At 36.5% G+C, this 24959-nt stretch overlaps 3 protein-coding genes and 1 pseudogene across 3 annotated transcripts; 2 read left to right on the forward strand and 2 right to left on the reverse strand.

Annotated features, from left to right (window-relative positions):
* On the forward strand, window positions 1–3268 carry LOC127794220 (tyrosine-protein phosphatase DSP5-like). Its single transcript, XM_052325167.1, has 6 exons — window positions 1–4; window positions 326–686; window positions 787–880; window positions 1786–1843; window positions 1978–2021; window positions 2557–3268. Exons 1-6 carry the CDS (start codon window positions 1–3, stop codon window positions 2815–2817), a joined length of 822 nt encoding a protein of 273 aa, XP_052181127.1. The 3' UTR covers window positions 2818–3268.
* Window positions 3269–11935: 8667 nt separating this feature from the next.
* Window positions 11936–12745, reverse strand: LOC127793204 (protein METHYLENE BLUE SENSITIVITY 1-like). The gene has a single exon (XM_052324008.1). It carries the CDS (start codon window positions 12577–12579, stop codon window positions 12217–12219), a length of 363 nt encoding a protein of 120 aa, XP_052179968.1. The 5' UTR covers window positions 12580–12745; the 3' UTR covers window positions 11936–12216.
* A 1816-nt stretch (window positions 12746–14561) lies between these two features.
* Window positions 14562–18908, reverse strand: LOC127796132 (WRKY transcription factor SUSIBA2-like; annotated as a pseudogene).
* Window positions 18909–21689: 2781 nt separating this feature from the next.
* LOC127786531 (seipin-1) lies at window positions 21690–23571 on the forward strand. The gene is made up of 2 exons (XM_052314001.1): window positions 21690–22297; window positions 22826–23571. The coding sequence occupies exons 1-2, from the start codon at window positions 21707–21709 to the stop codon at window positions 23504–23506; spliced, it is 1272 nt and encodes a 423-aa protein (XP_052169961.1). The 5' UTR covers window positions 21690–21706; the 3' UTR covers window positions 23507–23571.
* The last annotated feature ends 1388 nt before the right edge of the window (window positions 23572–24959 follow it).

Raw genomic sequence — 24959 nt, forward strand, 5'->3', positions numbered from 1 at the left:
ATGGGTAAAAATATATATCTAATCTATATTTAGTAGGGAGCGATAGTAAGCACTATGCTTGTAATCTAATTGATTGTTTAATAGAGTCCAAATAGTAATTAAATAAAGTAGAATTGAGATAATGAAGCTTATTTAGGAAGAAAATAGATGAATATGGTGTAGATGATGATGATTATGATTATGATGATAATTAATTATAAAAATAAGGAAAAGAAATCCTAAAGGGAGGAGAAGGAATAGGAAGCTTCGAAAACCTCTCTAAAAAGAGTGTAGAAATCATGGCTTTGGGTGGACATTTTTTAAAACCCAATTCCAGGCTTATGAGGAAGAGGCAAGAAACTTGCTTGCCATATATGGAAACGCAAATCGTCGTCGATATTTGATATTTCAAACTCTCTCTCTCTCTCTCTCTCTCTCTCTCTCTTCTTCTTCTTCTTCTTCTCCGTCTTTCCCGTACGAGCAACCACAGGAGCTGCAGCCGCCGCCGCCGCCTCTCCGCCGAACGTCGCACAATCCGGTAATGGTGGGCGTGATCATGGTGGAGAAAGGAGGAGGAGGAGGAGAGATGAAGCTCTTTTGATCCCACCCATCAACTTCTCCATGGTCGAAGAAGGCGTTTACAGATCTGGGTTCCCAGAATCTTCCAATTTCGGATTCATCGAGACCCTCAATCTGCGATCAGTCATGTTTGTCACCCTTTCAACCCTCAACTTTCTTTATCTCTGTATATGTATATATGATGAATATAGACTAAAATGTGTGTTTTGTTGATTCAATTATTGGCAGATGCTTGTGCCCGGAACCATATCCTCAGGAAAACTGGGAATTTCTTCAATCCAATAAAATTCAGCTCTTCCAATTTGGAATTGATGGCACCAAGGTATTTGTTTTGTCTCTGCAAATTGTGTTTTATGTGGTGTAAAGTGGGCATCGCAATTTGATTTTTATTTCCTTATCCGGAGAAGGATTTTTTGTTCCAAGAATTGAATTATCTATATTTCGGGTATTGCATTGTACTCCCGAATTTGGGGTTTTGTAAATTCAACATCGAATTGGGGGGATGTTCTGGGAAATTTTGTTGATGCTTCAAGATGAATTTAAGAGATAGTCTAACTAAAAGTTTAGTTTAATTAGTACGAGTCTTTGTTTTATTATTGTCTCGAATGATTTTGCAGGAAACAATTTTAGTAAACATTTGTAATATTCAATGGATTCAGAAAAAAAGATGAGAATTATTGAAATATGCCAGATTGATTTTGGAATTTGATCCTTTTCAAGACGTCAGATAAAATTGTTGCTATGTATCATGCTGTTTGTGTAACAATTTTGTGGTGGGTTTCTTCCGGTAGTTATTGTGATATATGTTATTTATATGATAGGAAATTGCTATAATATTCCACTTTTCACACAACAAAATATCAAGCCTTGATCAGTTAATCACCGACAGAGTTCCACTTTTCACAAAATGAATATATGATATTTGCCATTGCAATGTAAACCAAGCTTAACAGGAAAGAGCGAACTCCTTGATGGTGCATTATTCTTTCAGATGTGGCCAGAAGCCACCTCCTGTGATCGATTCGTATCTGAATCTTTGCTTTCTGAATGCTAAAAGTTGATATACTTGTTGATGGTAATTAGCTTAATAATTTGGAAATTCCACTGCAAGTAATTATTTTTCTGCCTCCAAATACTATGAATCCCAATAATAGTCATGTCATTTATTTTAATTATCCACCATTTATTGCTTTGCTGATCTTCTGTTCATAACCATCTACTCTGCAGGAATCCTCTGTGACTATTCCGAGGGATGTTATCACAAAGGCTTTAAAAATCCTACTTGGTATAGAATTATGACTGCTTTACTGATCACACTCTTTTGCTTTACTTCTTCACCTCGTTTCTTTTTAATTTCCTTGCTTTCGCCCTTTGACTTACATTAGTACTTTTCTCTTCTTCCCTTTTTGGAATTTCTAGATGTCAGAAACCATCCAGTTCTAATCCATTGTAGGCGCGGAAAGGTATGCCAATTTCTAGTCTTAACTCTACAAGATGTTAGAAATTGTTTTTCATATTGTTGCACTTCATTCTGTATCTATTTGGGGCTTGTCCTATGTATGTTCACCCATGGTGTCTGATCTTGTTCGATCAAGCGTTTTGTGAAGGACTATCCTACACCATTCTCATTGTCCATTGAATTATATAAGCTTGGGATAAGAATATTTGAGTTTTAGAAAAAATTAGACAAAATAACGTGTTTGTTTGATTCCTCGTCTTCATCAGTTGTAGAAATTTGTATCCATGTCCAGGTGTTATATTAACTAGTTGTCATCGATTGGCATCACCTTCCCAGACAAAACAATGTTCTATTCCAATGATTGATCCTTGCTTGAATCATGAACCCAATTATATATAGTTTGCCGGGGGAGCAAACCTCATTATGGATGTTGCATTAAGACTATGATTTCTGTTCTTTCATCAACTGATTTGGATGGCTTAGGTTCTGATATGATTTTAAGGCGGCTTGAACCTTAACATTGGCCGTCTCTACTGCAGCATCGGACAGGCTGTCTGGTTGGTTGCCTAAGAAAACTGCAAAACTGGCGGTTATGTTCAGTGGTGGAGGAGTACCAGCATTTTGCGGGCTCAAAATGGAGGGCAACAGATTTGAAGTTCCTGGAGGCCTACGATGTCTTGTGCCTGAGGCAATGTCTTCACAGCATCATCTACCAGTACCATGGATATGCTTCGAAGAAGCGGCGCTTGCTCTATGGCGGGCAGGAAACTGTACAGAAGCCCCGGATAACTTCGATTTGAGGGGATTAGTAGTAGTAGTAGGATAGAACAACAGAGGAGGAGGATCTTCCTTCCTTTGCAAAGGGGGGAGGGAGTGGGGTTTTTTTTTTTTTTTTTCTCTGTTTGAATTGAGATAGAATCCCAGTACTGGCCTTTTACAGAGCTTCAATTGCTTTGGCTATGGATGCCCTTTTACACACAGCATCATTTTTTGCTGTTCTTAACACAGGCCTTTTGTTCTCATCTCAAGGTCATGGATAAACCTTCTTGTGGGTTCTAACTTCTCTGTAACAATCCGATCCTTCGTGGGTTCTCTTCCTGCCTTTGTACAATATATGTCACCAACTTTCTCTGTCAAATGGCTGTCCCTATCCTATCCTGAGTTTTACTAAATTACAGAGTCTGCATCCACTACTTTTTATTAAATGTATATATATTAAGCAATTCATGCTCGTATATAAAACATCATGGTAATGTGATAAGATGCTTTTAGTTTTGTAATTTCCAAAGTTTGCTGGCATAATGAGAAGTCAAATCTGCCATTTTGACCTAGCCAAGAAAATGCCATTAACTCTGGAAATTATTTTCCATATTTCATTTTTGCATAAATCATGGTTTGGACTTAGGATAATGATAATTCGATAAAAATTGTCAGTGCTATTAAACTTAGAACAATGATAAATCATAGTCTTGGTTGAATTAAACTTAATTAATAACATATTAAAATTTATTCATTATATAAGGTTGATTACATAAATTATTTACAGTTATGTGCTTTTATCTTTTAGAGTACACTTCCCTTGAGTTTTATAATTGCAAATCATTCTGCCCACTGTTATCAACTTTTAGTTTTTATTTTTAAATTTTTAAAATGCCCCTTCCTCCTCCATTATGATTCCAAAAAAAAAAAAAAAAAAGTAAGTAAAAAAATTATAATTGGTGGGCCACAATTGTCGAGATTGGGTTGATCTAAGTTTTCCTTAGACATTCGAACAAACTCAAATTTTTAGGTTCTTTTAGAGAACTCAATTTTTATTTTCTCCAAAACTAGTTTTATCCTTCCAAAGAGAACTCAAACTGATTACCCCAAAGAAGGAGAAATAAGAAGAAGAAGAAGAAGAAGAAGAAGAAGAAGATAATAGTTACAATACTTGGAGTCTCAGGATCAAACAATTGAATAAAGAAACCCTAAATTATGCACAAATACTTTCAACATAGTAACTAATGAATACAAAAAATCCTAAGTTTTTATAAACAAATAAACATAAAATTAAATCAAAATCCAATCTCCAAATAACCTAAATAATGAATCAAATCAAAACCCAATTTTCAAAGAATCCAATTGAATCAAAATGAAGAACTCAAAAACTTAGTTAAACCCCAATCTCCAACAAACTTAAAAATTAAAAATTGATTTTGAACCCATATAGAAAGAGAAAAAGAATATGAAGAACTATATCTTACCTAAATTTGTCGTTTTGTCTCCTTTTCCACCGTCTCTCTTTGTCTTTGACATCATTTGTCATTGTCTTTCTCTCTTTCTTTTTAGTCGGCGTCGAGATAAGGTTGCTACCTTGTCACAAAAGCTTTGTCTAGTGGTGATGGTCAAAAATACCTTGTCACAAAGTCTTTGTCTACTAGTGATGGTTAAAAATAAGAAGAGAAAGGAGAAAAGAGAAAAGAAAAACAAAATAGTATATAAAGATAGGTAAAATGGTTAATTTCTTTCTAAAAAATAAAAAATATTTTTTTTAAATACACAAGAATATTCGATGCATTTTTATTAAAACCTCAAAAATAGTATGTGAATCCCTTGAGATAGTGCAAATGATTCGTTGCACGTATTCGGGAGCTTGAGATACTGCAAAGTCATGGATTTGATTTTGTCTCCGTACAGAATTGTGTAATTACATGTGTCTATTTGAAGGGCCAAATTTTCAGTTTCGACTTACGGTGAACTTGTCTATACACCTAAATCAAGTCTAGGTGAACTATGAGTTTTAGAGAGGGTGCTATGTACTAAGAACTCCTCGAATTTTTTACGTTACAAAAAAGAAATGATAATGTTAGAAAGTTACCCTATCTTTTATAATGTTCTTATACTCATTTTGATAGCTTTTTTTTTTTATTTCGTTCATTTTCCTCAAATAAGTTTTTACTTTTTCTCCTATAACTAAATTATTTTAATCATATTTTACACATCTTATATTTAATAAGAGTTACTTCATCTTTCATAACTATCCATTTATCTTTTTCTTTTTTGATAATAACCATCCATCTATGTTAATATCTTCATCTTTGTTAGACTTTGTACTAAATTTTTAATTCTATCACATCAAACACTAAATGCATTTTTCCAATTTAACCATGCTACCATAAATATTATAAAAATCAAACCTAAACTTACGATATCTATATTCTAAATTATTCCTCTATATCTTATATTAATTAAAATTATAATCCAAAAATAAAATTAATCACAACATCCAAATATCTAAAAATAAAATATATATATATATATATATCTTTTCCTCAAAGTAAAAAATATCTTGCATCTATAAGACTTATGTTCAAGTTATACTACAAAAGTCAGAAGTTCAAATCCCTTTTGTGTGCTATTTTCCCAATGCACAAACCTATAAGCAACCCCCTCTCTATTCTACTATCTATACATTTAGGGCCTCTTTATAGCTGAGAGTAGTCAACTACTTAATTAGGGAGGAAAAGAACTCTTCCCTATATTAATGGGGTAATTGGGTTTCTCCTATTCCTACATACCCTAATTAAAAGTTAAAAAGGTTATGAAAAAACACACACAATAAATGATTAAAATTTATGTTGCTTTGAGTACCAAGAGAGAAGGGTTTTTTTTTTTTTTTTTTGAAAAAAAAAAGAATACTTTTCAAATTCAATGTTAAACATCTATTAATTATGAAATAAAAACTCAAATCAAAATATAAATAATAGAGTAATGTTATTTATCTAAACTGGAGATGGATCTTGAATTTAGTTGGCATATTTTTATTATAAATTTGGGCATCTATACCTCTTCATTTTTTAATGATGAAAATATTATGGATATTTCTCGCACCACTTCTTATGGGTTAGACACAACTCAGTCGGCTGACCCAATCACCAAAAGCCCAATAGGCCCAAGCTCAAGGTCATTAGAACAAGGTCACATATCGCCGAGACCCGAGCTCAAATTGCAGAATCAAATGAGCTCCCAACAATGCTTCTAGCTCGCTGGCCAAATCAAGCGAGCTCTCAATGATGCTTCCAGTTTGCGGAGATAACTGTTTAGTTCGCATAACAACAAGACAGCGGAACAACTAGAGACAGGGACCCATCTATTTTATCTGAGGCAAACCAGATCCTTGGTAATACAGAACCCACTCCCGATTTTATGAAATTGATAAGGACACTTTGTCTCCCATGTCATTATTCTTCCATTTCACAAAGTTTATGTAAATTGTAAACTCCTCACACTATAAATAGAGGTCAAAAACACCATTGCAAAAGGACGACAATGATAAATGAGATACTGTTACTCTGTCGGAATAACCAAAAAATAGTCATGGAGTAGGTATTGTTTTAGCTGAACCACGTAAAAATTGTTTGTGTGTGTGACTTATTATCTGTTTTATTTCGTTTCTTCTCTTGGCCTTTGGGCTCATTATCTCATTGCGGGCCTATGAATCACGGTCAATTGATTCCAAACGTCGACAAAAAATATCAATTAAACTAGAGTTTCATCTCCAATTCAAATAAATAACATTATTCTAAACAATAAAAACACGACAACAACAAATAATTAGGTAAAAAGATTAAAACTCTCTATGCGTGTGTATGTGTTGACTTTTTGGCTACCCAAAACTTTTATAGTTTTCATCCAATATCTTAGATGGCTTATGGTTAATAAACGTTATGACAGAGTATTGTTGAAAATTGTTATGCTCTGAGATAGAGCTGGCAATTTTGGACATGATCCAATTACACGACGCGACATGACACGTAGTTAAGCGGGTTAGGGTTGGGGTTAATCGAGTTCTGGGTCAACTCGTTTATGACGCGATTATTTTCGTGTCTTAAGCAGGTCAACTTGTCTAACCCGTTTAGACACGAAATGACACGTTTAATTAAACGTGTTAACGGGTTAACCTGAACACGTTAACACGATTATATACGAAATGTCACATTTAATTAAAAGGGTTAGTGAGTTGATCTGAACATATTAACACGATTATACACGAAATAACACGTTTAACAGGTGACACAACACGACCCATTTAAATTAAACAGGTTAATAGGTGACACGACACGACACGTTTAATTAAACGAGTTAAATGGATCGTGTCGTGTTACACGTTTAATAAACGTGTCGTGTTTGGGTTTAAAGAATTTGACACGATTATTAAACGGGTCATGTTTGGGTTAGCCTGATACGTGTTATACGTGTCTCTCAACACGACACGATTACGACCCGCCAGCATGAATTGCCACCACTACTTTGAGATGCCTGATCCCAGCCCCAGCTACAGGAGCCCGTTGAGAATCCAAGCCTATTTAATAAATGAATAGGACCAGGCCCAGCCCAATATTACAATGGGTGACCTCGGGGCAGACAGGAATGATGGGCCTACGGATTGTTGAGCTAAAGCTTACCAAAATTAGATCAAGTTCAATCCCAAGTACTAAGTTGACAACACGTTTGATGAAAAGGTTATCAATTTTTAATTTTCCTTTTAAGATTTTGTTTTTAATTCTCTATGTTCAACTTTTACTTTTAATTAAAAATATGAAACTAATTATATTATTTGATAACATTATCAATCTTTTCTTTTAAGCCCGTGAGCTACAAATTTGAGTTGAGCTTGTGAAAATTAATAATTATATTATTTGTTTTTAGTGGGACTAAACTCATTCGTTTGAATATAAAAAATAAATAATTAGTGACCATTGTTAAACATCAATGTAACATTAAAAATATATATATTTTTTTAATAAAAAGAGTTATTAATTTTTATTTTTTATTTTCAACTTTCAAGCTACAGTTTTATTTTTATTAAAGGCTTAGGAGATTTTAGATTATTAAGAAATGTGATATTTAATTTCTTAACTAAAATTTTGATATATTTTTTCCTTTTAACCATTTCTTCGTTACCTAAGTCTCATTTGTATGCTTATAATGCGTGAGAAATTTATGTTTTAATGAAGACTACTGTCAAGAATCTAAGATGATAAAAAAAAAAAAAAATTAGTTGAAAGAGTAAATATGCTAAAAGTTTAGTTAGGTGGTTAAAAGTCTCATTTCATATTACTTTAGGAATTCCTTTATGTATTAAGTCGATTTAAGTGATACGAATTGAAAATTAAAAAAAAAAAAAATTAAACTCTCAAACGAATAATTTTACCCACCATTGCCTTTTCAATTGCTATCACCAAATTTTGTCCCACTTACCTCCACAAACTCCTCAATAGAGTTTACTATTTTAGCTCTTGCCATCACCACAATTGAAATTCTAAGTCTCACCAAGAAGTCTAACAACTTTTTTTTTTTTTCACTCTCAGACACCTCATTTATCTTTCTCTAATATTCAAACACTAAAATCACCATAATTTTCACAACTCATCATAGGTCGACCACGAATCGTTAACAAAATAAATAAAATAAAGAATTGTGACGTATAAAAGTTTAGCCTGATATATATAAATTAATCTAAAACTCTGAGAGGAATAAGAGAGGGAAAAATAAAAAAATTCCATTATATAACTTAAAAGGAAAAATAAACTGCAATATTAATTTCAAACTCCAGTACCTGTTTGGAATAAATAAATTGAATTGGAAAGTTCAAGAAAACATGACCTTGACAAGAAAGAAAACTTCTTTGGAATCCTAGAAGAATAGCTGTTGATCTTGTAAAATTAAGAAAACGTCTCACTGGTACACGATCATGTCAGCAATTGCCATTTTTGTTGAGGACTTGACACAAAAACCAGGTTGGAAGAGCACCTGAATCTAGGGGCTTGTCTCTGTATGCAGCATGCTCTATGAAGTGGAATCACCATACATGTTCCATCTTATTAGGCCCACAGACAGTCCCCCCATTTGATTACAAGGTGTTACCCTTCACTGAATAATACAAGTTATCTAAACAATACCAATTAAAGAAAGGATATTTTATGTGAGATCCCACAGCAGAGCACATTATATTACATGAAGAAAAAAACAAATAAACACTTTGAATACTTGTACTCACTGTACATCAAAAAGTTAATTCAGGAACTCAACTAAATTCAGAAATTGTTTTAGTTGGTCAACTTCAATGAAGATGCAACGACACAGAAGACAAAAATCTAGATTTCAATCTAAAATCCCGGTGTCCTCAAATTTGGTTTATCCCATGGGATGGATGGATTCACTCTTAACTTGGAAGCGTCTTTCCTCTTTCTCCTCCACTCTCCAACAAAGAACATCATCCAAGACATTACTATAAAACCAAATCATCCCCATAACAGAACAATTACAAACCTTAATCACACCTAACCATCTATATCTATGACCACATCATGTCAAGAGTTTATTACTAATGTTTTTAAAAAAAAAAAAAAAATTATCCCATCCATTCCACCTCAAAGGTGGATCTATTAATTTTCTTCACATACCTGCACCATTTTAATCACTGTTCATATCTTATCTTTAGTAAGCATCACCTTAATCTTCTCACATATAATCTCATTTCTAATTCCATCTGATGCGGACCTAAACTGCATGCCACAAAACATGTACGCAACACAAATACCTCAACAACCCAACGCGCCTCTTTCATGGAAGAGCCCACTTACACGCACATACACAATGACACATAGGCCAAACCACATGTCGGCTATGAGGATAAACTTAAAGTTGGTCAATGGATGCAGAACTAACTTACATGCGGATAGGATCCTGAATATTTTGATAATTGGTCCAAACATCGATCATCCCAGATAAGGCAAGTGCTGCCTCAATCCCTAACATCTTGATCTGAGTATATCAGCTCCAAAAATTCTATAGATACCAAAATATTGTAAATTTATAAAAATCAGAAGTTAAGAAAAAAGATTGATTTCTTCATTCCCTTGCACAATATCTTTTTGAACTGTACCTCCCTCTTGAAAAGCCTTTCTAGGGCAATCCCTAGGCAATTCCCTCCTGAGGATGCAAATTACGATCAGTCAACAATAATGTTCAACCTCCAATTGCTCAACTGTTGCTCCAAGTTAGACTAAACTATTATTGGCAATTTTACATCAAAGTTGCATGTAACTTATTGGACTGTGAGATTTGAAAGAAACTTGCATGAATGATTGAAACCACGCACATGAACTTGAACGTCCCAATGATTATCGGCACCATTCAGCCTGTTGTGAAATTTCATCCTACCAGCAAGATCTGAACTAATCAAACAGAAGAAAGAAAAGGCCACAATGTAGCCTATGTTCCTCGCTACTTTGATGTTGTGAAGCCTCTAGATTGATCCATGGGTTGCCATCATCTACAACTAGGTTTAGGTTCAGAAGAGCTTGCGCTGCTCCATCTAGCTCACCCATTTGACTGTTAAGAACTTCTACATCTTAGCTTTTTTGTTGCATGTCTCTCATTAGTTGCTCGAATCTAACATGCAAGTCAAAGTTCCTAGGCATATTGGGGTTATTATTGAGCATATTCATTGAGACGTTTGTCCCTTGAGATTGAACAAGCAGGTCTTGTTTTGACCATCAATGCAAGTTTTCTTTCATTTTTATAGAAAACACCAATTGATAACGCATGAAATTACTAGTGTAAATTTGATTTGACTTGAATTAACATTCAAGTGGTTAGAGATTGAAGATTACTGATAGCCAGTCATGACCCGCAACCATGGGGGAGCACAACCAGGGGAGTGCTCCAGATAGGCTCTATGATGCTTAAGTCAAATAGGAAGATATAGTTTAAAATATTAGTACAAAGGGAACGAAGGAATCAATCCTGTTTTCACACCTTTTAGTCGTTGATTTGATACATTTAGTGTCATGGCGTCTACAAAATTTTTGGGCTGAGATGCTCAAGCTATGATGTAAGGGATTGAGATAACATGTGTCTTATATGGCATTGTTGATATATTGGACTAATTATTATAACCTCAAGATATTCGGGATCCTATCCACATGTAACTTGATCCTCTATCCATTGACCAGTATACAGGTCTGGCCTGTGGGGATTTTCTAGATAAGAGATGTTGGGAGTGTTTTAAGTGTCCTCTTTGCTCACTTGATGACATGTTACTGACATGCAATCTAGGTTTGCATCAACCAATTTTCAGGAAAACCCAGATTTAGTAATCAGCCAGAGCCTTGTAACAACTTCACAGTTCAAAACATGTGAATTTAACTTTGTTCAGCACAGACCTCCTTTATGAGTGTTGGGGGGGGCGGACCTAGGCAGACCAACTTTCCAACATGTCAGACACCCTTATCACGATATTCTACAATTATCTGCATAACCAACCAAAGAACTTAATCGCACCAAAATTTGATGGAATTTTACCCCAATATTTAGAGCTAACCCAAGTATAATTTAATAGATCAAACTTAGCTAAGCAAAAACCCGGACCGTGAAAGAACTCTACATAAACCAAATATCATCCTGCACATCTTTCTCACTTTATTTAGTTGAGCCTGTACAAAGTCAGGTGTAGAGTCCGAAATTTCAAATCGAGTTAACTTATGTACAAAGGAAAGATTAACTGAACAAGCAGCAGAGAGCAGCGTGCAACAACAAACAAGAAATATGATATAAGAATTCGTGCAGCTGTTGGTTCAAATCTAGCCACACAGAGAAGGAAAGACAGAATAGTAGAAGCCTTCACAAATATAATTTCGATTATCAGAAAACCAGATGTAGAACCACCACCAAGTAGAAAGTAGATATCTCACATCATCATTACCAGGCAAGCTATAATGCTAAAAAAATTCACCAGTTCATCACACAGAAAAACTCCCACGTACGAAGAAATGTTTGAGAATGCTACAGATCTAGAGTAAATCATAACCAGCGCTTTGAAAACATTTCTTACTAATCCACGTCACATAAATTATCACCCATAAATTAAGCATGTCGTCCGAAATATGAGTCGGATATTATATATATTTATATTTATACATAAGCACCACGGTTATCAAAAGGAGAATATAGAACTGCCACCATTATCACAAAGCTAAGATGAAGAAGATAGTAACAGAAAATTCAACTCTCAGAACGTGCTTATCATAACCATAAACCACAGCCCAAGACAAGACAAGACAAGACAAGAAACACGGAGATCTAGAAAGAGGGGCCAGGGTTTATTGATGGATAGTACTCTGGTAATTACCCAAGCGGGATTAGGGGCCACAGTTTCACTTCTTGAAGCTGCCGCGGATGCCGGGGCGCGGCTTGGAGTTGGAGTTGGAGTTGGAGTTGGAGGTGGAGTTGGAGGTGGAGTTGGAGGTATCGCCGACAAGGGAGGCGTGGAGATTGACGAGCTTGGACTCGTCGAAGGGGATCTTGGGGTGCTTGGCATCGTGGTGAATCTGCATCGACTTCATGTCCGGCGCGGTCACCTTGCAGAGCGGGCACTCCAGCTTGGCGTGGCCGCCCTTCTCCTTCCCCGACCGATCGGCCAGCCCCGCCTTGCCGCCGCCTCTGTTGGTCGTCGCCGCGTCGACCTTGGCCGCGATTTCCTTGGCCGTGTGCTTCTTCGGCTTCGCCTTCCCCGTCATCTTTCCTTGTTGGTCTCCTTGAGATCGTAGATTTCGCGATCGCGTGAGATGAAACCGACAACAGTGGACGGAAGAATGAAATCTGGAAAACCCTAACCCTAGCTGTCGATTTGACGCGGTGAGAGCGCTTCGGGGATTGATTTCAGGGCAAGGGGACAGGAGCCTGAAATTTTTATGATCAAATAGAATCGCTAAAAAATTCTGTGGAGCCTTTTAGTTTGGAGTATTATCTCCTGGACCACCATTTTTTATGTATTCACACGTTAACCCCCACTCCCAAACTCTTTTCACAGGGGACCACAATTTATTCATACGATGTAATTTTTGTAATTAAATCCTACGTGGATAAATTCAACTAACTTCTACTTACAGTTAGTTGATTTTTTTTTTCCAAAAAAATAATTAAAATAGTTCAAAAGTATAAGATTTCAATTCTGAGGTTAGAGGATATCTATGTGGCAGTTTGATGGAAAAAATATTAAGGTAATTATTATTAATATGATATTATAATTTAATAACAATTAATCACCTATTTATTGAATGAATATATTACAGTGAAAATAAATTATATATTAATTTTTTATTTATAAAAAAATGTATTGATTAATTTGTATTTAAACCGTGGATATATAATAATAAGATATAATTAGTTCGTGATTTGTAATATTACGTTAGGAATACGATATAATAAATTTTTTATTATTATATTATTGTTAGTACGATGATGCAATATAATTATTTATTTTTATCATAATTTAGAACAAAAAGCGCTTCCTTTTTGGGTTTTAGCATTTCTCTTTCATGTTGAAAATGAAAAGCTGGGTATTAAAACAGTCTCTAGGCATAAAAAAACAGGTCCATAGGATTGGAGTGGAGGATCTTTATAAGAATTGCAGCAGGGTGAGTCGGAAGTACCTCAAATTTCTAATTAAGTTTAAAATATTTTTAAAAAATATTATTATAAAATTAAAATAATATTATTTATTTATTTAGATCCTTACAAACTTAATAACTTATTTATGAGTTAAAATATAGGCAATAACTTAAAATATTAATATTTAAATAAATATTATTTATATATATATATATACACATAGATAAATTTCATGTTTGGATTTTGTTATGAGTATTTTTTGGACCACTTCTTATGGTATGGACTCGACTAAGCAGGCCGACCCAATCTCCTGAAACCCAATGGATTCAAGGTCGAGCTCATCAGAACAAGATCATATGTCGTTGAGACCCGAGCTCAAACCGTAGAACTAAACGAGCTCCCAACGATAGTTCCAACTCACTGGCCAAACCAAACGAGATCTCAGCGAAACTTCTAACTCGCTGGCCTAACTATTTAGTTCACATAATAACAAAAATTGCGAACATTAGGAGGCCGAGACCTATCTACTTTATCTGAGACAAACCAGATCCCTAGTAACGCGGAGCCCACTCTCAATTTTATGGAGATGATAGGGACGCATTGTCCCCCTAATATCATCTTTTCACTTTTGTACTTTATTAAAATTGTAAATATTTCACACTATAAATGAGGGGTCAGAGAATCATTGTAAAAAATGGATAACAATAATATACTGTTACTCTGTCAGAATAACTAGAGAACAATCATAGAGTAGGCATCGTTCTGGTTGAATCATGTAAAAACTTCCTGCGTATGATTTATCATTGGTTCTATTTCATTTTTTCTCTTGACTTTTGAGCTCATTCTCTCATTGCGAACCTACAAATCACGGTCGATCAATTCCAAACGTCGACATATTTGAGTTTGGATTTAAGGCAGGTAATATTATCCTAACCCCTCTCCCCAACCCAATCTTTTTCAGGTTTTTCTCAGTTCGAACCTAAACTTGAATTGATAGAAAGATAAGTACAAATTGTCATCTTTATATATTTGTAATAACGACATTACCCAATCTTTTTCAGGTTTTTCTCAATTCGAACCTAAACTTGAATTGATAGAAAGATAAGTACAAATTGTCATCTTTATATATTTGTAATAACAACAATAATGTCGGAACAATGACAGATAAATACCAAAAAGACCTAAATTGCATATGAGTTTGAATCTGGTAAATAATCCTTTCCATATGCAAAGAAAAATGCCAGAAAACACAGCCAAATTGCTTCATACTATATTTGGAACTAGGATTTGTACGAGGAAAAGAAAACGCTATACAATGTTTGTAGCTAATATCTTTTTCTTGAAGTTATTGTTCTTGTGTGGTTCTCCATTGCTCGTGTCTCAGTCTCGACAAAAGAGATAAATTGTAAATAAAAACTTTACTTCACGATGTAAGATAAGAAATCGAACCTATGATTTATTGGTGCGAATCCCTATTTATCATGGTCCAACCACTTGAGCTGTGCCCTGGGAGCACTAATACCTTCTTCTTGGGATGCCCTCCCTTACGGAGCCCATGTGGCTCGATCTCATAATTTTCGGATATTTTCCTCTTTCTTCTATATGAAAAAGGATAACCTATAATTAGTGAAAAGGGAAACTTGTCGTGATCGGGCAGCAAACCGTCGAAGACGAGGACAAAGAGGTCCCGCGATTTATGATTGGCAGGCCAGAAGAACAAAGATTGTCATCCCCAGCAAGCTGCTGTCCTTCAAGTAATGGCTGAATGGGAGTAACTGGTTTTGTTTGAGTACTAAAGTTGAAGCCACTTGGTGGCACACTGACAGCTTGGGAGATTGTCATTTGTCGAAGGCAATGGCGCCACGGGACTATTTGGCATGACCGGAAGAACAGAACTGGCTGGCAGCAGCAGCATTCCAGCATGTAAAAAGGGCATCGGCTGTTGTAGAGGAAACATTGACGAACTCCAAGTTTCATGTCCGTGGCTAATTAAGTTCCCGAGCATAAAGTCACTGCCCCGATCAGGTGCACTTTGAAAACGAGGTGCAAGATCCTGAAGTTGTGGTTCGGGAAGTGGAGCAATGGTGTTTCTAGGTGAAGTCAGTTCAGCCCGAGTGCTCGAGGGAGTTGAAGATGAAGTTCGAGCATCCAGATTAATGAGACCGCTGTTTTTGGCAGCGGGTACTTCATGGTTGTGTTTTCCCTCGTACCTTGTAATTACAGATTTTGGATCGTGACATGCTCTTTCCACGTGCTTCCTCACCGGGCAACCAGTGCCGGTACATTTGTAGTAGCTCCTGCGGGAAAGAAGAAATTAGCAAAACCAAACATTAATAACTCGGATCATCTTAAGAATCCTCATTAAACAAATTGATATATCTGAATGTAATCAATGGGCTTAAAGTTAAAGATAGAAAGCTAGTAATACCTAGAGCATCTAGATTAGGGCCCAAGCTATACTGTGAACCATTTTAAACTGAGTTTACTTAAATTTCTTCCTTTCCCAAAAATTTAATACTGCTAACTTCCTGGGGAATAAGAAATTCAAAACCCAAATACCTAGGATTTGGATTTCCTTTGACAACTTTTTGCCCATATTTGCGCCAGCGATACCCATCATCAAGTATATCCACTTCACTCTCTATCTGGAGAACCACCCTTGGTTCTCGAGCAGCTCGAGATGCTAAACTTGTCTCCATCAAGGAGCTATCCATCTTCCTGAAATGAACAGATGATAAAAAATTATTTCTGTCAAGGGGCTATTTTCTTTGGGAAATTGAGTTAAAAAGAGAATGAACGTTTTGTTAGAATGGTCTGCAATCATGAAGTGGTTGTGTGTGTGTGTGTGTGTGTGTGTGTGTGTGAGAGAGAGAGAGAGAGAGAGAGAGAGAGTTTGCCTTCTTTTTGGCTCAGGTTCATTATCAGCAGCATCCTCAATAAGCGATTAACTTCCCCGGGTAGCCCGATCTTCGTCATCACCATTGCAAGTAGCGAGTCTAGATGCAAGCTCAGCAGTACCCACAGATTCAAATATACACTTTCCTTGGGTAGTTGACAACGGATCAGAATTATCAGCTAGGATGGATGTTGAAGACCTCTTCTCTTTACTGTCAGCCCTCCGGTCTGAATCAACTTTAATATCATTACACTGCAGTTGAATATTTCCACAGCCTGCCCCACCTACAACATTTACAAGAGATCCCTGGGTTTCACCTGTATCTGATGTATCATTATATGGAAATGACGAACAGAGCGTCGACTGCCCAGGATGAGGCTTTGGATGATTATGGGCTCCCTTATAGATAATTTCAGCTATCTGACCATCCTCGCAATGTTCTATTTTTTTCTTCACCTGGCAATTTGGATGGGTGCACTTGTAATAGCTCCTAGGATATTCACTGCCTTTAACCTGTTTCTGTCCATACTTTCTCCAATTGTATCCATCTTCGGAAGTCCTTACAAGTCCCATGGACCGGTATGCCCCTTTTTGGTCGGGTTCCAGAAAATGGCTATCCCCTCTATGAGTATGGTTACCTTGCTGAGACATTTGATCGCCAGCTCTATCAGTACGACATGGTTGTGAAGCAAGACAATCAGCATTCGGAGCCATGCTTCTGGAAACCTCAAAATGAAGTGATGGTTCTGTAGCGCAGTTCCTTGTGATGACTTTTGGAAACTCTACTCCAAATTCACGATTCATGGCTGGCTGCATCGAGGAGAGAGTTTGACAGCTAAAGACACCTTCCGGACCTGGTGCATCTTTGTATGGTGAAGAGACCTGTTCAAATAAAATGTACGACAAATTTCAATCTAGCTAGAGATGTGATAACACCAATTCTCATTAGTGTGAAAATAAGCAAATCCAAATTAATTGATGTGAACCATCTATAGCAGCAAAATAGATGGTCTTTACCTTACTCTCTAAACATGAGACAGGTGTCGAAGAAACAGGATGGCGGCCATGAGGCTGGATACTAGGATGGAAAGAATCATCAGTTGCGCTGTCTCCATCTGCAGCAGGGGTCACCGGGTCCAGCATTGAACTTTCATTATTGGAAGGGGATAATTGAAAGGTTCCACTAGGAGGAGATGGCTCTGCCTGTGACAACAAACGATTAAAGGAATATATAGATGGAATATATTGGAGGTATGTTATTCTAGAATTGAACACAGAATTAATTGGTACTAAGATCATGACCAAATGAAAAATCATGGTGACGGTACAAAACAAAGATACGGGCTGAGAATCAGAAAGCTTTCGTGATAAGCAAGGTTAAAAAATATATTAGAAGGAATATGGAATGAACCTGAGAATTATGGAGTACGATCTGAGAATCGAGCAATGCAGTAGGACTGATACCGGCTGGTATTGTAATGAACGGTGCTTGAGAAGCAGTTGCTAAAGGTGAAGACAGAGGACTTGTAATTGACCAAAGCTGAGCTGTGTTAATCTTCAGAGTATTGACTGCCCGAGGCTCAGACCTCCTCTCTGCAAAGCTGCCTCCCATTCCAGCGTTTTTATTAGATCGCTTGCTCAAAGCTTTTATTCAAACCCGAACTTCTTCATCAAAATTGTTGCCCCCATTCTTACGTTATCATGATTTACCAAAGGCAATAATAGATAAGGATCAACCTCCAGCCAGCCCTGCCTGTTCACAGGCATAATCCGTGAAGGAAATTCATCTTCTGTGGAGAAGAAGATACTGCTATTGTTCTAATTCCTTCTTAGACAACATCCAATTGAGCAGCCATTTTGTTACAGAGTTTTCTTCCCCCTGTTTGCATGAAAATACAGTAGATGAATATTCATTCTCTTTATTTGAATACCCGATTTCCTATCAGAATAAACATCTAATCATTAACAGGATTATTTACTAATAAGAGTGTGATGACAACAACATGTCAATCCCAAACCTAAATAAGATAAAAAGGCTATGCTTGCTAGCCAATAGCCAGACTCGCCAAATCAAACAGTATAATTTCTAGATGCATGGAAACTAATTAGTGTTAAATTATAATAACATATCAAGCCTTATTCCACCAGTGAATTCCTATTTATAGCCAATCCCAAATCCGAATGAAGGAAGAAAGTTGGGTTAGCTGGTCGATAGCCACACATCAAACTAAGCAACATAATTTCTACACACACCAAAATTAGTAAGAGTGCGATTACAACAACAGATCAAGCCTTGCCCTACTAATGAATTCCAATTTACAGTCGATCCCGAACTAGATCGAATGAAGGAAGAAAGTTGTGTTAGCTAACCAGTAGCCAAACTCATTGTATCAGACAACATAATTTCTAAACACGTGAAAACTAGTAGAAGTGCAATTACAATAACATATCAAATCTTACCCCCAACAAACAAAGAAGATTGAGTTAACTAGCAAATAGCCAGACCAATCGAACCTAACCCAACAACATAATTTCTAGGTACATGAAAACTAATAAGAGTGTAATTATAACTATATATCAAGTCTTATTCTCTCTGTCAATTCTAATTATATTCGGCCCCAAGCTGGAATAAAATAAGATTGAATTTGATAGCAGATAACCAAGCTTGGTGGAGCAAATAATATAATATTCTAGACGAATAAAATCTAATAGAGTGTGATTATTGAAGAAAAAAGTGTCTCAATTACCGTGATCGTCAATGGACGCCCTTTCTCTTCCATCTCCGGCGCCCGAAGAGGAACATCAACCACCCCCCCCCCCCCCCCCCCCCCCCGGGAAGAATTACTGGCGAAAGAGCGATCAAATTGTCGGCTCCAATAGGAATTGACAAAGTTTCCGAGTTTCAGCTCCAACGACGACGGTGGAGCTGAAACAAATTTCCAATTCCAATATCGCGCAACCGAACCGGCACGAGATAAATTTGCCGACGTCAGGCCATCCAAAATCAACTACATCGGAGACGGGGTTTCAATCGGAAAGTTCACTTGGCAAGGGACGAGAGGGAGACGAAGAGAAAATTATGACCGGAAGGTCACATTTTCCGATAATGGCGCGAAGAGAGAGAAAGTAGAAAGGCGGAGATGAGAGAGACGGAGTTTAGTTAGCGCGGATTTTGGGTGGCCGGTGGTTTGCCGGGAATTCATGATCGGGGGTTTAGAATATACCGAAGCTCCGAGTGCCACATTGTATATCCTAATACTATTGTTTTTGGTACTAAAATTGTTGTACATCTATTAATTTGCTAAAAGTGTTTGTTTTAACAAAATATTATATTTAAAATGATCATTTTGTTGAAACTTATCCAATTCAAGGAGGTGGGATTTGGTCTTTAGGCTCCAATGAAAGTTGATTGAATATCTATATTTTTTATTGTTAATTGGAGAATCATACTATTAAATTGGACCCCACTTCAGCCGCATGTCAACCAATTAACCAATCTCATTCAATCCACTATTCTTTTTTATTTTTTCTTATTTTAAGTGTTAGAAGTTAAAAATAATTTGATAATTTTGAATGAATATGTCAAATTCTTGAATTATATTTTTTATTTTCAAAATACAATAACAAGTTTATAGTTTTGAAAAAGTATTTGTCTTTAACCTTTAGTCTCTAAAAGACCTATAAAATAAAAAATAGTGACGGTCGCAATTGTCTTTCGCGTTCTTTAATGTTTAAATCAATCTTAATAAAAAAATATTTAAATAATTTATATAGAAGATTTTGTATATATCGATAAAAAAAGGGACTATTTATAAAAGTTAAAACTAACAATTAAAAAAACATCGACATCTTCTAAAATTGTTTATTCTTAATCTTTAAACAAATATTTTGAAAGTACATTCTTGACGCACTATAAGGGATCCCTTGAAAATGTATTTCGAAAACTTTGAGTAAAACTCCTAGTAAACTCTTCCAAAAATACCTAGGAGAAGCTCCCAAAAAGATCTCTCAAGATCTGCTGATAAAGTCTCTAAATCTCTCTTTTGAGTTTTTTTCTCTTCACTTTATTTCAGACTTAACCTATTTTTTTAGGTACATGAACATTAATAAATTTGGAGGTTTGAATTTTATTCAAGATAGATTAATGACAATAAGAAAAATATTTATAATGATATGTAATTTAAATTTATATGATATTTTTAAAAAAAATTAATTTAACATATAATTTTACTTAAATAATTGTTTAAATATATTATATTTTAATGTTTATATTTAATTCATTTTTACTTATTATATATTTATTTATTTAATAAAAATAATTTATATCCCAGAGCTCACCTCAATCTCAGTTCGATCACTTACCCACTTGATATTCTGAGTGTTTGGCTTACTATTTTTTAAGAGCTTTTAAATTGCTTAACTTTTAAGTTGTGTAAACTTTAAAAATTATGTAATGTTTAAACTAATAACCTATTTAGATAAATGTGTTTTTAAGTTATCAATTAACAATTATGTATTTAGTTTGAAATAATTGATAAACTATTAAAACTTGATAAAAAAAATAAAAATAGACATTAAATAATACAAAATTTTACTATTAGATATTCATAAATTATAAATAATTATTAAAAAATATATTAATACAATATATATATACACCTTTTATTTTTCTCTTTCAAATATAATATCATTAGATTAATATATATAATATATATATATATACTTACAGAAAGTTTTAGCAAACAAGCAATAGTCGATAGTGACGATGATGAATTATAGATGAACAGAAACGATGATAGCTATGGACAACGGTGATGATAGTAGTCGTAGATAAATCAAGCAACAAATGATCAATTAATGTAGAGGATAAATATGAGGATATAATTAAAAATAGCTTAAATCTATGAAGGTGAAATCTTCTATGCAAATAAACTGGGGCAACATTTTGAAAAAGCTGGGAGTGAGAAGTTTTTGAAAAAAAAAAAAAACTAATATGAGAATTTTTAAATTATTTAATTTTAAACTCTTTAAATAATCCAAATACTTAACAAAAATAAATTTGACAACTTATAAGTTAAATGAATAACTTATAAGCCGTCGAACGGGTAACCCAAACACCCTCATTGTATTGTATCAGTGTCGACTCGATCCGTAAGTCGGGTTTGGATCCTCTCCTCTTTTCGATTCGATACGCTATCCGAGTTTCAAAGCAACAGACAAACAGCTGCCAGGTGTAAACAGGCGGTCGGTTCCCCTGCTATGTGTCACCTCCTCGCTCTGCATGCCACCATGCCAGCGTTTGGTATACAGGTGGAGCTTCGGCGCCCAATTTGGCAGAGTTCTCTCGATTCCCAACCATGGCAACTCCCCCCAAGAGGCCGCGCCACCGGACATCAACAACCAGCACTGGAGCTCCGCCGCACTCCGTCATGCAGATGGAAGAGCCGGCGGACCTGGACTACAGCTTGCCCATCCCAAATCCACCATTCTGGTTCACAAACCTTCTGTCCTTTCAGGCGGACATCACCTACAATTTCTTGGCCTCTCTCTTGTCCCCCTTCTTTCCTCCCCTCACCCTCGTTTCCCCCGACGAAACGAAGGAAGGGGCCGAGACGGTGGCGCCTTCTGCCTTGACTGGCGGCGGTGGCATTCTGAGGAAGATCGGGATGGGGGTTCTGGGGTCAATGTATGTGTGCATGGTGCTGGTGGTGGTGATGGTCGTGGCGGCGGTGTTGGGTGTTGCGCTGGTGCAGTATTGGGTGGAAGAGCCGGTGTTTGTGAGAGAGGAGTTGTATTTCGATTACACCGAGGTTCATCCACAGGCTGTCTTCCGGTTTGGCGGCGCCGGTGGCAAGAAGAAGATGGTACCAGTTGGGCACACCTTCGATGTCTCTCTGAGTCTTGTGCTGCCTGAATCTGATTTCAACAGAGAAGTCGGTGTGTTTCAGGTAATAAATTTGCTCTTTCTTCGTTTGTATTGGAAAAATTAGGTGTGTCTTTTCTTAATTTTTTTAGATTGAAAAGAACTCAATTGTCCTGGGTTTTTTTTCTCAGAGAAATTGTATTGATTTTAAGTCTAAAATTATAGACTTGATCAAGTTAGATTTAAGTTTATTTAAAACCCGAACTCGAAATTTAATATGAAAGCAACTGAACCTTGATTTAAATTTAAAATTTTACATTCATCAAGAGTTGGATAATTACATTTATGCAACCTCTAATACTCGTGTTCTCAATTAATTTCTCATTTACGTTAAAAGAGGTAAATTATAAATTAGACATTTGATCTTTGCACATGACGATAATCGAATTTGTAACCCATCAAATTAATACCAACATATTACTCATTCGACCATTAATTTATGCCCTACGAGCAGTTGCACCTACTATTTATTAGATAGTCAAATGTAATCTAAATTAATCCTCTCAAAAATTATATATAGACCATATTAATTACTGTGTCTAGCCATGATCAGCTGAGTGCGGAGCTGATATCAAGCAACGGCGAGGTAATCCACAGATCGAGCCGGCCCTGCATGCTGCGCTTCCGGAGCCTCCCAATCCGGCTCAGTCGGACGTTTCTCATGGGCATGCCTCTGATACTCGGAATCACGTCCGAGACGCAGAAGCTAACAGTTCAAATACTCAACCACAAGGAAGGCTACCCCCGCACCGAAGCCGTCCGGATCTCGGTGATCCCCCGAGCGGGGACCTTCTCCGCACCGCAGGTCTACGAAGCCGAGATCGCCATGAACTCTCAGCTCCCATGGACCAAAGAGCTGGTTCGCAGATGGAAATGGACGTTCTGCGTCTGGGCGTCTCTGTACATATACATCACTCTTCTCATCGTTCTGTTCTGCGGCTTTAAGCCGATCGTCTTTCCGTTCTCCGCCGGTGAGCGGGAGCCGGATTGGAGAGAGTTGGAGCAGCGGAGGAAGAGGGGGAGAGAGGAGGCGAGGGAGTATTCGGAGGAGCTGAGAAAATGGCAGCGGAGCCGAAGCAAGAGGAAGGCGATGATATTGCGCAGGGCTTTGCCGCCAGATGATGATGCCGGCTCCTCGGCTTCGAGCTTTACCGTGAGCAAGGAAGAAACGATCGTCGGCGCGGGAGAAGATGCCGGCGATTCGGAATTGGTCAGGTTCGAAGGTGCACTGTAGATATTGGCAAAGGCTGGATTGTGCCTCACCTTCTTTTATCTTATCTTCTCCGAAAATAAAATAAAATTCGTGCTTTTCATTTAAAAATAAGGATAAACTTGATGTTTTCAAATTTAAGTTGAGATTTTGTCCTTTTAAATTATAATTATGATATAAAAATATTATTACGTGTTGTTCATTACAAAATTTACATAAATAAGTAATTAAATTAAATAAAACTTCATGGTTCTAGCCTTCTTGGAAGATGCATAATTCCCCCATCTCCGAAGAAAAGTACAAACGTGCTATTAAACAAACTAAGCAAGGAGAAGCAGGGGCGGAGCCACATGGGGCCCAGTGTCTGCCTCCACTGGGCCAGATTTTTTTTTTATTTTATACTATTAAAAAAGTTAAATATTAAATTTTATTGGGTCAGAAAAAATAAATTTTAAACCTAACTTTTAAACCTATTTTTTAGAAAGGTCCAACCCAAGGGGAGCCAAGTCCACTGTCCACCCCATTAGGCCTCCCACTCCTAGCTTTCTTCTCCTCCTTTTTCGTCCCCACTGACCGTAAATCCTGATTTCGCCTTTAAAGAGAAGGACGAAGGTACCACAAAATTAAGTGGAAAAGCCTCCACTTGATTCAAAATGGGGTGGAGTACACCCCACTGAGTCATGATCATCCATGTCATTGGCAACCCCAGCTCCCAGCAAGTTTAAATTTTAAAGAAAACTTCATCAAACCAACATAAAAGAGAAGGAAAAATAAAAAAAAAGTATCATATCACTTGAGATGACTGTCTTTGCCCAAATAAGGCCATATCACTTGAACCATGATCGAGTAGACCTTATTGGTCATTCTCTATCAAAGTTTGACAACACCATTTTTCAAGCTAGATGATGCAATTTGCCAACCCCCCTCCCGGAAAGCCTCTTTTATAGCCAAAAGACTCTTGGGACGTTCTTCAAACTAAGTCAGAGAACCTCTTGTCAAGATCCTCCTTGAGACCCACAATAATATTCTAAGATTTCACATAATATGTTAAGAATGTGTCAAGAATATGCTATTCAACAAATGTGGGTTGGTTGCTGCGTATCCCTTCTTCCTCCTCTATAAATAGGAGAGTCATATAAGTTTATTTTTGCTCTCAGATACTACTCCTTGCACTCAAGTACTCAAAAATTGACTTAAATATTGTAGAGTTTGCACGGAAACATCCACTCGCGCCCTAACAATTGTTTGTCTTGACAAGTCATCCAGTCATCAAGGAGTTATCCAGTCATCAAAGAAGCATCCCACCATCAATGAGGTATCAAGTCATCAGCTAGACACTTGATCACCAAGGAATTCAGTTAAGGTACCTGATCATCTACAAGACTCTTCAGATCATTTTCTTCTAGACCTCCAGGTCTCATGATCATCAGCACTTAGACTTCAAATATGATCATTCTTTGAGATCATTATTTCTCAC

Source organism: Diospyros lotus, chromosome 1 (genome assembly GCF_014633365.1).
Source record: "Diospyros lotus cultivar Yz01 chromosome 1, ASM1463336v1, whole genome shotgun sequence".
Classification (NCBI taxonomy): domain Eukaryota; kingdom Viridiplantae; phylum Streptophyta; class Magnoliopsida; order Ericales; family Ebenaceae; genus Diospyros; species Diospyros lotus.

Coding starts and splice junctions, on each gene's coding strand:
- LOC127786531 (XM_052314001.1), top strand. CDS start 21,707: ATGGCAACTCCCCCCAAGAGGCCGCGCCACCGGACATCAACAACCAGC. Junction 22,298..22,825: donor GAGAAGTCGGTGTGTTTCAG/GTAATAAATTTG, acceptor AGCCATGATCAG/CTGAGTGCGGAGCTGATATC.
- LOC127793204 (XM_052324008.1), bottom strand. CDS start 12,579: ATGACGGGGAAGGCGAAGCCGAAGAAGCACACGGCCAAGGAAATCGCG.
- LOC127794220 (XM_052325167.1), top strand. Junction 881..1,785: donor TTGGAATTGATGGCACCAAG/GTATTTGTTTTG, acceptor TCTACTCTGCAG/GAATCCTCTGTGACTATTCC. Junction 2,022..2,556: donor TCCATTGTAGGCGCGGAAAG/GTATGCCAATTT, acceptor TCTCTACTGCAG/CATCGGACAGGCTGTCTGGT.